Below are 15,285 nucleotides of genomic sequence, written 5' to 3'. Positions count from 1 at the left end.
GCTTACACCATCGTTTACGTTTTATCGATCTTTTGTTAAAATTTAATTTTTTGTTTTTACGTCTGCGAAATTAACGTGTTGTCATCATAAGGTTTTGAGTCACGTGTAACAGGAAATAATACGAAAAATAAGTTTGATTACAAGTTTTTGTTATTTTTTTGTATTTTATGGTTACTAAAATTACTTTTTTTTGTCAGGCTTTTGTTAAAACAAGTGGGCTTTTTAATTTTTTGGGAGTTGTTTTTAAAACAGGATGCCCGTTACGTCTGTACGTACAAAATTAAAAAATTAGTCATGACAAGATATATTTTATGTTAAGCCTAAATTTAATAAAAATAAACAGTAAAGATTGAATATTTTATTTAGCTATTTAGTTACTCTGAAGATTATAGTAATTATTAATGTACATACATACACAACTTTGTATAATGATTGTTGTTGTTGTATTAAGGCAAGATATGTAATTACTTTCTATTTTTATTTTTACAGATTGTTGTTTAACTAAGAAACTATCTTAAAGTTATAATTATTCTTAAGCCAAAAACTGTTCCAATTTGTGTTTGAATTTGAAGTGGTGGTTAGTAGTATCCACTTTTTGTGTAATACAAATTTTTATTGATCAATATGGCCAAGAAAACTTACGATTTGTTGTTTAAACTTTTACTCATTGGAGATTCTGGTGTCGGTAAAACTTGTGTTTTGTTTCGATTTTCTGATGATGCTTTTAACACAACATTCATATCAACCATAGGTGAGTGAACTTTTAGTTGTTATGTATGTTTATTTATCCTTGTTGCAAAAATACCTACCTCACAGCCTAATGTAGGGTAGTTATAAGCTAGAAGATATTTAAATTTTTTTATTTCAATAATATATATAAACATTTTTGTCTATAGACAGTTTTATTTAAATTGAATCTTATAAAAATTATTATATATAAATAAAAACATGTCACTTGTAAAAAATATATATATACCTTTTTTTTAAAGGAATTGACTTTAAAATTAAAACTGTGGAACTAAATGGCAAGAAAATCAAGTTACAGATTTGGTAAATACACATTTTTTAACATATATTTCTATGTTTTTCATGCAAACTAGCCAATATTTTGCTTTAAAAACTTTGTAACAATGATTTATTGACTCAATATAAAGTTTCTGTGTTTTAGAAATATTTATTGTTATTGTATATCCTTACTGTTGTTTATATTTAATCATAACTGGTGAGTTGTGAGTCATATTACTTTAAAATGATGACTATTTACTAAGCAACTAGTGTGTGATGTTTTATGACACGATTCTGTTTTTTTATTGTTGTTATATCTGACAAGCTTTGTATTATATTTAGTGGCCTGTTAAATTTTAAAATTAGGTTCAATGAATATTTAATATGGAAGTTTTTTCATTCTATCTGTTGCAATTTAAAGAAATTTAACTGCGGGTTACTTTTATTGACATATATTTTAAACATGCTGTTATTCTAATATCTGTGTATTAATTTTTATTAATTTTACTGGTATTTACTCTTTGGTCATTTTTATTCATATGTATATACAATTTAAAAACTCAATTTTTGCCCAATTTTTATTCACCTTAAAATTTGTTTTTAACTTATTCAAATTTGCTACAAAAAATAATGTATAACTTAATATATTGTTACATGTTTTTATATATTTACCAATCATGTTATATAAAAGTAAATCAAAGACAATTTGTTTTAACTGTTTTAATTTTTTTAGGGACACTGCCGGACAGGAGAGGTTTCACACAATCACTACCTCTTATTATCGAGGTGCCAATGGAATTATGTTAGTGTATGACATCACAAACACCAAAAGCTTTGAGAATATCTCAAAGTGGTTGCGAAATATCGAAGAGGTAATATCAGTGTGTTTTTATGACCGTTTGTCAGTTGTTAATTTTTTTAGAACCAGGCTACAACATCTCTAATACAATAGCTTATGTTATTATTAGCTAAAATAATATTTAAATGTACATCTAAATTTTTACCCTATTATCTCCTCCTACAACTTAAAAATTTCATGAAATTCCTTTAGCATGCAAGTGAGGATGTGGAGAAGATGTTGCTGGGAAACAAGTGTGACATGGAGGACAAAAGAATGATCAGCAAGGAAAGAGGAGAAATGGTCAGTTTTTTAATCAATATTAACACCAAATAAAATTAAAAAATCAATTTTTTTAATTTATGTATTTTTTATTATATAAAAACTAGTTAGAAGTTTTTCTTTTATAGTTTTAAATTTTGGTTAATAGTTCAGCCTATATACTGTTATAGCCTATGTTATCAGGTTGGTAAATTGTTTTGTCCATAGTTTCTTTTAATTCCAGGCATGCCTCACTGTTATCTATTCCTTATTGGCTTATAGTGCAGTTTTACTACTATTGTAATATTTGCTAATGTTGCAACACAGTTAAGAGCGTGCGCTTTATTTTTTAAACCTTTTTAACCTTTTAGATTGCTAAGGAACATGGGATTAAATTTTTTGAGACTAGTGCCAAGAACAATGTCAACATTGAAACAGCTTTTATTGCTTTAGCTACTGATATTTTACATAAGGTAAAAGACTTCTTTTAATTTTTTTGTAAAATTTAGACAACGCCTGATTTCTATTTTGACCTCAACTGTAAAAATATTTTTTGCATTTTTTGTTATTTAAGACCCCCCATAAACTAATTTATTAATTTTTTTATAAGAAAAAATTGTATAAATGTTTTATAATTTTGTTGTAATTTTTTAGACTCCTGTCAGAGATCCAGTTGGAGGTCCAACAGGAGTTGATATTCAAAATCAAAAGTCAGGCACAAACAGATCATGTTGTTCAGCCTATTAACTTATTCTTGTGTTTAACTTTAAGAAAAATCTTCTCCCCCAGCTGCATTGTTCTTAAATGTCAGCTGCATCAACAGTTATGTGGTATTTCTTTTCTTTTTACCCTACATTTTTTATATAGGGCATACAGGTTGTATTTAGAAGCTGCATACTTGTAATTTAAATGTGTGTTAGGTTTGGAAAAACTTGAGGTTTATTGAATATCCTAAGACCTAACCCTAATCCTTTTTGCTATAAGGATTAAGTTACATCAAATTTGTATCATAACTTTTTTGTCACTGCACTCTATCTTTTTTGTGTTGTTATTTTTAACATTAATTAAAGTTAATGTAATTGTTGTCTGGAAGACTTAGCAACATTGGGAATACAGTATCTTAAATAAAGAGTTTTGGGTATATGTAGCTGCTTTGTCTAAAGAATATTGTTATTAAAAAAAATTAAAAAATTCAGTTGTTATTTAAATTCATGGGACTTAATTGAATAAATATTTTGGTCTTCTTTTTTAAATAGTCTCCTTGATTTTGGCCTTAGTTTTTTTCTTATTCGTTTTCTTTTGATTCTTGTCTGAAATATTAAAGTTGTTTGTTTGTCTTATATAAAGCTAAAAGCCTGTAAATAATGCAACGGGTAGGATCTTATATTAGCATCCTTTATAATATGAAGGTTTTAAAAATTTAATTTTAGTGGGAATGCCTAATTTTTTTTAAAACATGATTTAAATGACCAAACAATATTTTTGATATTAACAAACTCAATTTTAAAAATTTAGTTTAAGAAAGTTTTTTTGAAATAACTAACAATATATTATCTTATCTTACTGTTTAACCTATTATGTAATATTAAATATACTTGCTGGTTACTTTTACATCAGTGTTTTTGAATAATTAATATTTTACATATAAGGGAATTATATAAACTGTCTTTGTACAAAAATTGATATAAATTTTGTACTATAAATGGTGTATGCTTTAAATTAGATAAACGATTGTTATAATTAATATTTTAATTTCAGTATTTTTTATCTAAAAAATGCTGATTTTCAACAAAGTACATTAATTTACTAAAAATTGCATGAAAAATTTTATCTAAAAAGTTGTAAACTGACTTTAATGTTGCGCTAATACAAAAATAAGCCTATACTTTTAAATTTAATTATATCTATTGACTTTTATAAAAGTTTAACAAAGTTTATTATCTATAGTATTTATTAAAAATTAAAATATACAAATAAACACTTTCAACAAACAAAAAAAGGAAAAAGTTACAGTGAAAATAATTTTTTTTACCATAGGCTACTGTACAAAAATAGGTGTAACATAAAAAACAAACTGTTTTAACTTTCTGGCTTTTTTTTACAGATCAACAGAGGGATAGAAACCAAAAAGCAATGAGAAGTCGAATTAACTTTAATAACTTTGTTTTTATTTACAGGTCAGAACAAGAATAACATGCGAAATTGTATTTTAAGATAGCTGATGTCCAATATTTGCGGCATCATAATTATTTTTAATCTGGCAAAAGATTGTCATCAATCTCAATATCGTTGAAATCATCAACATCAGCTCCTCGACTTCGTGCAGCTGTTTTTGGTCGCTCGACAGCAGGTCCTAGTGGATCGGAATAGGAGGCGTCGATGTTCTTTTGGGGTTCGCTGTCATTGTACTCTGACACCACTCTACGTTGCCGTGCCGACCCGCTTCCAGTAGTAGCACTGTTTCCTCTGCTGCCGGAACTGTCTGCACTCCCTAAAATTACAGAGAATTATTTTTTATGGGGAGAAACAAAAAAATAAAATAAAATCAAGCAATGCCCATTAAGTTTATGCCTTGCTTAATTTTTTTAACCCAGGTCATGTATAAAAACAATATTTTAACAGACCTGGTGTCCTTAATCCTTTTCCTCGCTTTGTGGCACTTTCAGTTCGTTGAATTCTGTTCTCATGGGCCTTTTCAGCTTTTCGAAGTCGATTCGCATATTCCTGTAACATAAAAAGTCATTTATTTTAACTATCATAACTAAAATTATTAACAGCTTAATGTTTTTCTTTAGCCACCTGTAATTCCTTTGTGAGACCAAGGTCATTACACAATCTATTTAAGTATTTCAACACTTCAACATTGTCAGGAAATTTTGTGTGGATTTGTTTGTATTTCTCGAAAGCGTGCTGATAGTTACCACTCCTTCTATAACAACTTGCAACCATAATTTGCCATTTTACTTCATTGGGTTGTATGACTGCAGCTCGCTCAAAATATTTAATTGCCTTTTCAGAAAATTGTGAGTCTACATAGTAAGCCCCCAGCCATTCTACTGTGTTTATATCGGCGGGAAATAAGCGGTAGGAGTCAGCTCTATAAGCATAGGCTTGTGATCTGTCTCCACCATCATCTCTCTCACATATATCAGCCATACGGGATAATACACTCGCATCTAAATTTAAAATGAAATTGTATTAGTTTTTTCTTATGTTCCTTAGGTAGGTAAAAAAACATTATAAAGAGGTAGCAGGGACATTATTATATTTGGTTTATTCTTGAGAATTACCATAGAATGGGATTTTTGTAATGTTTTTGGTCAATTTTTTTATACTTTGTTGTTTGTTATGTTTTTACACCTACCTGTTGGTGCCACACTAATGCATTGCATTAACCACTCCATTGACTGTGTCCAGTCCTCCATTTGTTCATACAACATTGCAATTTGGAACATAACCTGTGCATTGTTTCGCACAATGTTGTGTAGCTTTATAAAGCAGTCCAATGACTCGTCCAAGTTGCCTAACTGTTTGTACACCAGGCCAAGGTTATACAAAGCCTCATAACAAGAGGAGTCATTTTCTAGTGCCTCACGGTATAAATGTATTGCCTCCTCGGTGTCCCCAGCTAACATTAAACAATTTGCTTTGTTTGTTAAAGAAGCAGAGTTAAATCGATCTGCCTTGACAGCGGCATCAGCATATCTCCTTGCATTTTCAGCACTGCCTTGTAGATAATAAATAAAGGATAGGTTGGTAGCAGCTTGTGATTTCACGTTTGTGTCTTTCTTTTCAAAGGTTTTTAATATGCTAACAGCCTGGGAGAAATCACGTTCCTTGAGATACATTAAAGCTTTGTGGATTTCAAGATCGTTTCCAAGATCATGGTACTGTGATGTTTTAACTTGTTCTACACACCAGTCAAACCCCTCAGAAAAAGTAGATTCAATTACTGGAGCTATAACCTTAGCTGCACTAAGAATACAGCGCTCTGCTATCATCTTGCGCTTTCTTTCTAGTTGGCGAAGTGAATCATTACGTATAGCATCCAAAAATACACTTTCCTGTGGGTTGTCAGTGCTCACCGTGTATTTGTCCTCATCATCTATACCCAAGTTAACAGAGAGAAGTTTCAAAAATGATTTGCTCATTTTGTCCTTGTCACCGAGGGCAAAATAACACAAAATCAAATTCAAGCCGCTTCTAAAGTCGGGTTTTTCACTCATGATATGCTCATATGAAGTCACCGCATCATTGTATTGACCCTTCTTTACAAACACTGATGCAATGTTTCGCATTATTTTGATGCGAATTTCCTTGTGTGTTTGTGGGACTTGGTCAAGTGCCATTCTGTAATACTTTAAAGCCTTGTTGTAATCTTTGCATTTAAAGTGAATGTTGCCAATGTTAACTTTTATACGGCCTGCATTTTGAAACATTTTATTTTTGACAATAACCTCATATGTGTTTAATGCTTCGGGGTACATTTCGTTTGCCTCATATTGACACGCCAAATTAAACAACACACTGTAGGTAAGATCAAGACTTATTCCCTCACTCAGGCCAGCTTGCTCACGTTGTCTAACAAGTTGACGCTCCTTTTTGCCTGCCTCCTTAGCTCTTTCAGTTGCTGTCGTAAAATCACCGTTATTATTTGCCTGCGCACTTTCCTCAATTAAACTATTGATGGTTCTTTCAAGCGCTTTAATTTTATCCTCAACTGTATTCTCTTCAGCCATTTCTAGAGGGGGCGCAGCAGCTGATAAACCCCTCGAAGCCTGATTCATCGGATCAAATTGAGAACCTCCTATCATTCCTCGTTTTGGCACAGACGAGAAACCAGCTCCACTAACAGATGTCATTGGTCTTCCCCCGACCTCCATTTCACTCGGAATACGGCCAAGCGAAGATGCAAGATTATTTCTAACTCCGCCAGTGTTTCCTATTGGAGGTTTCATTGTACCACGAAGCGCTGTCATTGGTGGTCGACGTCCGTGACTTGTTTTAACGGCTTTCACAAAAGCCTCGTCTTCTTCGAGATTGCTCGTCTCAAACATGGGATTGTGTTCGTTGAATCCAGAATAAAGATCTTCATCCTCTTCTGTGTTTGCGAGGCGAATATTCGCCATCATTCGATTAGACATTTTAGTTGATCTATTTTACTGAAAAACGTCCTATAACAACAAAAATGTCTGTAATTGTATTGTCTAAGTGTAATACCTTTAATCCACAAAACAGGTTTCATGACCTTAAAACCTAATGGCTAGATAGTGCAAATTATTAAACAAACCAACAAACTTGAAAATTAAATATTCTAATCATGTTTAAACAAAAACAAAAAAAAAGGGTATTCCGAATTCATTAAGAAAATAATTACGTAAGGGTCCTTATTTATTTTTAATCGGCTCACTAACATATATTTTGCGGACTTACAGTTTTGGGATTTTAAAACTACGACTAACAAACTAATCTCTGCTAATCAAAACCAGATTATAAGTTTACATCATATGTATTTCTTCCTAGTTGTCTTTAATCAAAACTTTTATGCATTTCTTTTTTGTTTTGTATTAGTTTGCTCGGGTTAACATTATAAATATAGTCAGCTAGTAAATTCATTACAAAAATTACAGTTATTTTCGTAGCAACCATTCAAACAATTTTTGCTCAAGAATTCCCTGATTTGTTAAAGGTAGCCGTTTTCGACCGCTTGTGTTGCTTATTTATCCTCAATATTTTAACAAGTTACGTTTTTTTTAAATAATAAGTTATTTTAAATGTTTTTAGTATTAATTTTGTATTTTTTAAAATACGTGTTACTTAAATATAAGTTAAGTTGTTTTAATTTAATTGACATTTTAAAAGTTGTATTGCTTTAAACATAACTTTTTTAATGGGGCACATTATTTCACTAGATGTCGCTTATCCTCACAGATTACACTAAAATAGATAAAATTAATATTAATTTTATCCCACACCATTCGCACTTGAGCCCGGCGTTTACGGATTGCTTATACACGTCACAATATCACACCCCTGCCCAATAAAAAATATAAAACCTATCACCTTAAGTTGATACGGAAAAAAATAAATTAATATTTTATACTGGTATTTTATTTTAAGCAGATTTTAAACATAATGCGTAAGTACAATATTTTAAAACTTCTAAAGCATGGTTTAGAAGAAAAAGCACAAAGTAGATTTAATAATAAAACACCAAAATAACATTTTTATTATATACAAAATACACTTCTAAGCAAAATATATTCGGATTTGTTGGCTTTGGTTATTGTGTTTTGGTACTTAAACATATATTTAACTTTATTTTTAGTGTTGGTTTCTAAAAACTAATAAAAGTGTAAAAATTATGAATATATTTTTTTCTTGTTGAACAACAAATTATACTTTGCTGTCATGTAGTTTACTTTTTTCCTACTGCTGAAGCTGCAATGGTAATAATGAAAGATTAAAATCTTTAATTTGTATAAGGCTTATTTCAAAATTTTGTCACAACATAAGTTTTTTAATAATTTTATTTACCTATACAATCGGTTCCGCGTTGTTCAAAGCCTTGGTTGCAAACACAAACCCCTCTTCCTGTGTCGCATGTGGCATAAGGACTACAACCTCCTCCACAAGTTCTCCCCACTGTAAAAAAATATGCAAAGAATTTAAAAACATTTTTATGTTGATTACCCATTACTAAGAAACACTTGTAAAGTCTTTAGGCAAAGAATGCTTTAACAAATAATTGATATTAATATATAAACAGTCTTTGGTGTTGTTTTACCTGGTATGCAGTCATTTTCGCTAGCCACATAACCAGCATTACAAGTACATCTTCTTCTGTTTGGAGTGCAAGTGGCATACGGGGAAGCACAAGCACAAACTGGTCGTCGCGGTGCAGCCTGTGTTGGGGCAATAAAACCAGAACCTAAATTTAAAATCAGAACAATGAAATTGTGTTTAAAAGAAGATTAACAAGTCACTAACAATACAAATACTTGCACAGGATCAGACATTAGTTAGAAATGCTTAAGGCATAGCCTGAGGAAAATGGTTGAAAATTACAAGGTACAAAACGGATCAAAATTTTAAACAACAAAATTAAAAACGCCTGAAGGGATCTTTTTACCTCGGTTGCAAACCATTCCGTTTCCGGAATATCCTTGATTGCATTTACATGTTGCCGGGCGTCTGCCGCTGTAAGTTCGACAAGTTGCAAACCGATGTGTGCACACTCGACAAGCTAAAAAAAAGGTTTAAATTAAAAAAATAAATGAATATATTTTATATTTTGCCAGGGGCTCATTTTTATTACTTTATATTTTTCAATAGGCTTTATCTAAAAAAGTACAGACATATTTATTTGAATACACAAGTGCGCTGTACTTATCCCCAATCAAGTAAACATGTATAGTAAGATTAGATCTTTTAACAAAATTTTTAAGTTTACCACTGCAGCACGCAACTGGCTTTGTGATATCCTAAGGCATCCCAAAATTATTGATTAAGCTTAAAACGTAACAAACAAAATTTTTTTTGCCAATTCATTCCAAACCGGTTTTCTTAGTTTTTATCGGTAGTTTTTTTTTTTTATATAAATAACATATTATATTGTTTGCTTTCCATTAATTTTTTTATTAGCTGAAAAACTAAATTGGGTAATTTGTGAAAATCTTAATGCACTTTTAAAAATTGGTTTACAGATTTTTTTTATCCTTTTTTGTAAAACTTTTTATACTTTTAAAATCGACAGTTTAAGCTAAATTGTCAATTTTTTGTTAAATTAATTTTTAACTTAAGATTTAAAAAAAAATCCAGTGATTTGTTAATTTTTAATTGTGCAATTTTAACAATTGCTCAACTGATCTTTTATATATTTTTTAATGTATCTATTTAATTTTTAAATCACTAAATAAAGTTATTTAAATCATTTGTTATTAATTTTTAACTTACGATTCGAGAAACTGCGCAAAACTAATTGAAATTTTAAAAAGCGGATCAGATTTGCACGGTCTAGGCCACCAAAAAGTCTTCTCAACAAATCGCCAAAAATTCCGTTAGAAGGCGCTGTCGTCGGTGCAATGGAGGTAGTAATACTAACTTCAGCGTTCACGTTTACAATTACACTTACACAAATGATCACGAATAAAAGCTTAAACATTTTGTTTTGCTTGACTCTTTTTGTACAATTTTTGCACGATTTCTTGTTACGTTGTATAAAGCATATAAAATATGTTGATCGCTTGTTATTTATATACGATTTAGATTGCGGTTTACTGAACTTGCCTTGGGCTTTTAAAAATTTTTAAAGCGTGTTTTTTGTGTACCAGCCTTGAAAAAATTTTGTTTTTTGGATTTTGCACGATTTGGGTTTTTACGCGGTTATTGTTAAAGTCTTTTTAAAATTTTTGATATGCAAAAAGTGCTGCAGGGTTAACTAGTTGTCTAAAAATTATGCTGAAAATTGACATGTTCCAAAATTGCCTATGATTCAATTAAGTAAAAAAGGAAAAACGAAAGATTTATTTATTTTTCCTTTCGCAAAATTGATCACGGTTTTCGCGATAAAAATTTTTGGTGGGTATTTTTAAATCTAGCTTACGCGAATTGGTTTCGTAACTATGTATTATACGGATTCTAAAAAAATTTGGGGGGGAAAAATAATTTAATAACAGTAAATTTATTAAAGGTTATTCAAATAAATTTCGCATAAAATTTTTGAATCTAAATATAAATAAAAATATTAAATATTTTTTCTAAAAAATTAACTACTTACGGTTTGGGCCTCGTAGAATTGTTTGAAAAATAAAAAATTGCAAAATACTCGGTCTGTCACCAAAACTTAAGTCGGGGAGAGTTAGGTCAAAGTTGAAATTTGTAAATAGATTTCGAAAAGCCATAACTAAGGGGTCAAATATTCCCCCAAATAACCCATCTGACGAGCTGGAGGTATTTATTATTGCGTCGTTGACCGCAAACGAGCAAATCAGCACCAAGAAAAATAACTTCATCATGTTTATTATTTTTAATTCAATAAAAAAGTAAATTCTAAAATTAAATTAAAAAATTTAAAATTTATGAGTATAGTTGTATAGTTTTAATAGTCCCCTAAATAAATTTTCTAAGCTGATATTTTTTTCATTGCCTATTAAAACCTTTTATTTCTTGCTGTTCATCACATCTTCTTCTTTACTAACCTGTGGTTTATTTTCTTGTTATTTATATACTAACCTGGCATTCTATTACAAAGTGGACATTTCATTTCTTCGAACTTGTTAAACATTTTTTAGGTAGAGCAAATTATAATTATTTTATTTTTAGGTATTTAATTTTATTACGGGTCACACAAACCGTTCGCAACAACGTTAATTGCAGCGAATAAAATTTCAACCCCGTACTTACAAACAGACTAAATTTAATTAAAAAATAATTTCGCCCCGAAATATATCTATTCGAAATTTGCACATTCTCAGGATTTTATAAAAAATTAATTATTTTTTTTTAATTTTTTTGTTCTGTCGGGCGTAGTCATTTAAGCTATATTTAAGTTATAAGAATACGGTGTATTTTTGTGTAAGCTCTAAAAGCGTGCCAGTTCTAGCAATGTCAAAGTCGTGGCAGTGCTTGGTTATTAACATGTTGTTTAGGATTAGCATGGACTGACTGGTACGAGGCCAAACCAGCGCGCCACGAAAATTGAACGCTAAGATTTTGTTTTTGCTCTTCTAACACGATTAATTAGGTAATTAAAAGGTAAAACTTAACATTCTTGCCAAATTTCCTGGTATATCTTCAACTTGCTTCATTTCTAATACATGCCATTGTCAAGGTTTACAGTTTTTATTACACGTACTAAAAATACAGTTGACCTAATTCGTAAAACTTACGCACACGATTTTATTAGGTAAATTAAAATATTAAACTTTAAAATCAAATAAAAAAAAGAAAGTTTTTAAATGGTTCACAACTAATGCATTTTTTTCTTTTAAAATCAGAAACGTTAATTTAGGTAACTAAAATAATTTTATTTAAAAAGTAAGATTTGATTGTTTTGTTTTAATTTTTAGTGCGTATAACTTCCGTTACTAATTATTGCAATCGGAGAAATGGCCTAATAAATGTAAACAGGTCGAAATATTCATGATACAATCTGAACACTTTACATAATCCATTGGGCATAAACATTCAAAAACTTCAAGCGCCTTTTTGTATTTTTCTATCGCAATGTCATCTTTTCCAAGCTTGACATAACAGTTTGCAATTTGAGTAATGCAAATTGCTGTCGATTTCGTTGGGTTAGAACTGAGTTTTTGTAACATGTATAAGTGTTTTTCATGAAAGCGTATAGCGTCTTTGTAATTAGAAAATAATGTATAGAGACTAGCTATTTGTCGTAGACATTTAACAACCTCGTCCTTTTGTTCTTTGGCTTGCCTTAGGTCAAGTTCGCGTGAATAATATGTGATCGCCTTTTCATAATTTTTTAGATTTAAGTAACACACACCAACGTAATGTAAAATATCCGGAAAATTAACATTGCCATAATTTTGTAATTTTTCATAGGTTAATAGGAATGCATTGTAGTCTTTTAAGTTTAATTGGCATTGTGTTATGTTAGTAAGGGCGTCATGGATTTGCATTTGACTTTCTTCTATTTCAGATAATTTTGAAAATTCGTTAAGGTAGTTTTCCAAGGCTAGATCAAATTTTTCCATCTTGTAATAACAATGTGCAATAGCATTGAAACATGATATTTCATTGTCTTTTTGTGTAGATAAAGTCTTGTTTATTAATTCTTTAGACTTGCTGTAATTATATAATGCTAGATCATAAGTGCCCAATTTAAAATAACAGCCCCCTGTGTTCATAAGGTTTTCGATTATTTCAGCACTTGATCCAAGGGTAAGACGACCACTTGTTTCTTCTTGAAAATAACTTAATGACTTTACAAAATCCCCTGATTTAAAATAACAAATTGCAATGTTTTTTAGACATTCAATAACCTCTATTTGTTCGTCATCACCTTTGTTTAAAAAAGTCTTTCTTAGTTTTAATTCCATCTCAAGGTTTTCGATTGCATTTTCATACTTCTCGAGACTTATTAAACGCTTTCCGATATTTTGCAAATAGCTTGCTTTGTCTTCGTTATTTTCTCTTCTTAAACCTAATTCGACTTGCGACTCCTTTAGGGCGTTTGGATAGTCCTTTAACTGAAACCAGCAATCGATAATAAACGAATCACTAGCAACGAAACGTTCATGATCTTTTTCTATGTCCAACTGTTCTCGAATTTGTTTTCGTACATCAATAGCTTCTCTGTATTGCTTAAAGTAATAGAGAATACCCGATTCCACAACTTTACCAACGGTTCGCATGTCACTAGGGTAAAAACGTTGCAGGCCTTGGCGTACACATTTTTGCAAGCAGTAAGTGACCTTAAAATAGGTTATTACGTCTTGAAGTCGTACTAAATCTAGTAAGTTAATATCCTCGTTTATTACTGATGGATTGTCTTCGATAATTAACCGATCACTTTGCGCACTTTTGAGAAGATACACTTTTAATCGGATTTCGCAAGCAATTGCGATAGCAAAATGTAAATTATGCGCAGCTTCGACAGTTAAGATATTTAGTTTTAATAATTCCGATATTATTTCAAAACATGACGCCTGGCCAAGGCCGTGAATTTTTCCAAGGGTGGACACAAATAACGTACTACTACGATAAATAACTTGTTTTGTGTTAATATACCTGCTGGTATGTACGCTCGGCAACTGCTTGTACATTGCAAAACTGTTTAGGTCATTCTCAATTCGTTCAATAAGGTCTACGTCTTTCAAGCCAGAACTTCTTTGCAAAACTTGCTTTCGATATTTGTTGTGGATTTCAATATCACCAGCCACGTGACACGTTACGCTAAGAACATCAGCAAGATGAAATCCATTTTTTCTATCAACCTCAGGATCGAGGTATTTAAGCATTTCGGACACTGGTTTTATGAGTTCAGTTTTCCAGGGCTTTTCCGTAATTTCGTCCCGTCCCAGTGGGTTTTTACAGGCGTGTGGCATTAAACCATCGAAGCAGATACCACGTGGTGTGTAAGCGTCGAAAAACCAGCTCTTGTTGGAAGTGGAAAAGTCGTTTAAACAAGGAATAGCGACGCTCGGTAATATCGTTTCTTTAAAGTTGAGTAGAACACAGCTGAAGAGCACAGAATACCACCGGAAGTATTCTAGAATGTGTTGGTAGTCTACGTCATCTTGTATTTCTTCTTCGAGCAAAATACAGCTTTCGAAATCGGAAAATGGAGTTACCTCGCTTCTTGCTAGAGAGCCCATTCCAGCGAGAGAAAATTTACAATACGGTTTACCAAGAATACGAATACAGCTCTGTGATATCTCGTTCATTATTTCAATATATTTTCTAGTTATCATATTTTGCTGTTCATGGACAAGATCAATTCGTTTTTCCTCCGTATGATTTGAATTTAAATCCAAATCTAAGTTTTTAAAATTTTCCGAAGTTTCGTTTCGCATTTTTGTTACGTTCTTGTAAATTTCGTTTGCTACCGCGACCAAGCTGACGCTTGTGTCTCTGGCTTCACTAATTTTAAACACATAATCACAAAAATTTTCCAGCTCATTTTTAATTTCTTTAACGTTTTCTGGTTTACGACATATCGCTGCATTCAGTAAGGCAACTATCTGAATAATAGAGGTTTTGTTGAGACTTTTGTTCATGTAAACTTTAGCTAGTTCGTAAAACAGAACTGCAGATTCGCGGGGTGATTCTTCTTTACCCTGCGGGGTACAAATTTGTTTTAATCTAGCCACAATACTTGCTTCTGCATCCATTTTTTAATCGAAGAATAATTTTCTTACAAATCAATAACACAAGGGTACGTTAGTTTGGCTTAATACAGAAGTTGTAAATATTAAATTAAATCGGTCATTTTACCCATATTTATGCCAATGATGAAGTAAAACTTACCCGCGACCTATTTTAAGTATTATGATACCATAGTATCAATAGCAAGACGGTACGAATTCTGGTGTAATTGTATTATGTTTGATATCAGTTTCCATAAAAGCGACACAAGATATGATTTACAAAACATGTTAAAACAATCCCTATTGGTTTTTTTGTAACATGGTCTGGTCATAAAAAACAATAAAAAT

General features: G+C 31.1%; 3 protein-coding genes across 3 annotated transcripts; 1 reads left to right on the top strand and 2 right to left on the bottom strand.

Annotated features, from left to right (window-relative positions):
• Nucleotides 1–493: 493 nt before the first annotated feature.
• On the top strand, nucleotides 494–3,981 carry LOC145751197 (ras-related protein Rab-10-like). Its single transcript, XM_082567300.1, has 6 exons — nucleotides 494–751; nucleotides 990–1,050; nucleotides 1,739–1,877; nucleotides 2,057–2,146; nucleotides 2,476–2,577; nucleotides 2,759–3,981. Exons 1-6 carry the CDS (start codon nucleotides 625–627, stop codon nucleotides 2,849–2,851), a joined length of 612 nt encoding a protein of 203 aa, XP_082423426.1. The 5' UTR covers nucleotides 494–624; the 3' UTR covers nucleotides 2,852–3,981.
• A 62-nt stretch (nucleotides 3,982–4,043) lies between these two features.
• On the bottom strand, nucleotides 4,044–7,310 carry LOC145751196 (intraflagellar transport protein 88 homolog). The gene is made up of 4 exons (XM_082567299.1): nucleotides 5,469–7,310; nucleotides 4,904–5,280; nucleotides 4,729–4,828; nucleotides 4,044–4,595 (listed from the first exon to the last, which is right to left on the bottom strand). Exons 1-4 carry the CDS (start codon nucleotides 7,246–7,248, stop codon nucleotides 4,357–4,359), a joined length of 2,496 nt encoding a protein of 831 aa, XP_082423425.1. The 5' UTR covers nucleotides 7,249–7,310; the 3' UTR covers nucleotides 4,044–4,356.
• Nucleotides 7,311–8,207: 897 nt separating this feature from the next.
• On the bottom strand, nucleotides 8,208–10,312 carry LOC145751178 (uncharacterized). The gene is made up of 5 exons (XM_082567278.1): nucleotides 10,061–10,312; nucleotides 9,237–9,350; nucleotides 8,892–9,035; nucleotides 8,642–8,749; nucleotides 8,208–8,545 (listed from the first exon to the last, which is right to left on the bottom strand). The coding sequence occupies exons 1-5, from the start codon at nucleotides 10,266–10,268 to the stop codon at nucleotides 8,523–8,525; spliced, it is 597 nt and encodes a 198-aa protein (XP_082423404.1). The 5' UTR covers nucleotides 10,269–10,312; the 3' UTR covers nucleotides 8,208–8,522.
• Between the last annotated feature and the right edge of the window lie 4,973 nt (nucleotides 10,313–15,285).

Source organism: Corella eumyota, chromosome 4 (assembly GCF_963082875.1).
Source record: "Corella eumyota chromosome 4, kaCorEumy4.1, whole genome shotgun sequence".
NCBI lineage: Eukaryota > Metazoa > Chordata > Ascidiacea > Phlebobranchia > Corellidae > Corella > Corella eumyota.
This window is presented reverse-complemented; position numbering and strand designations above follow the sequence as displayed.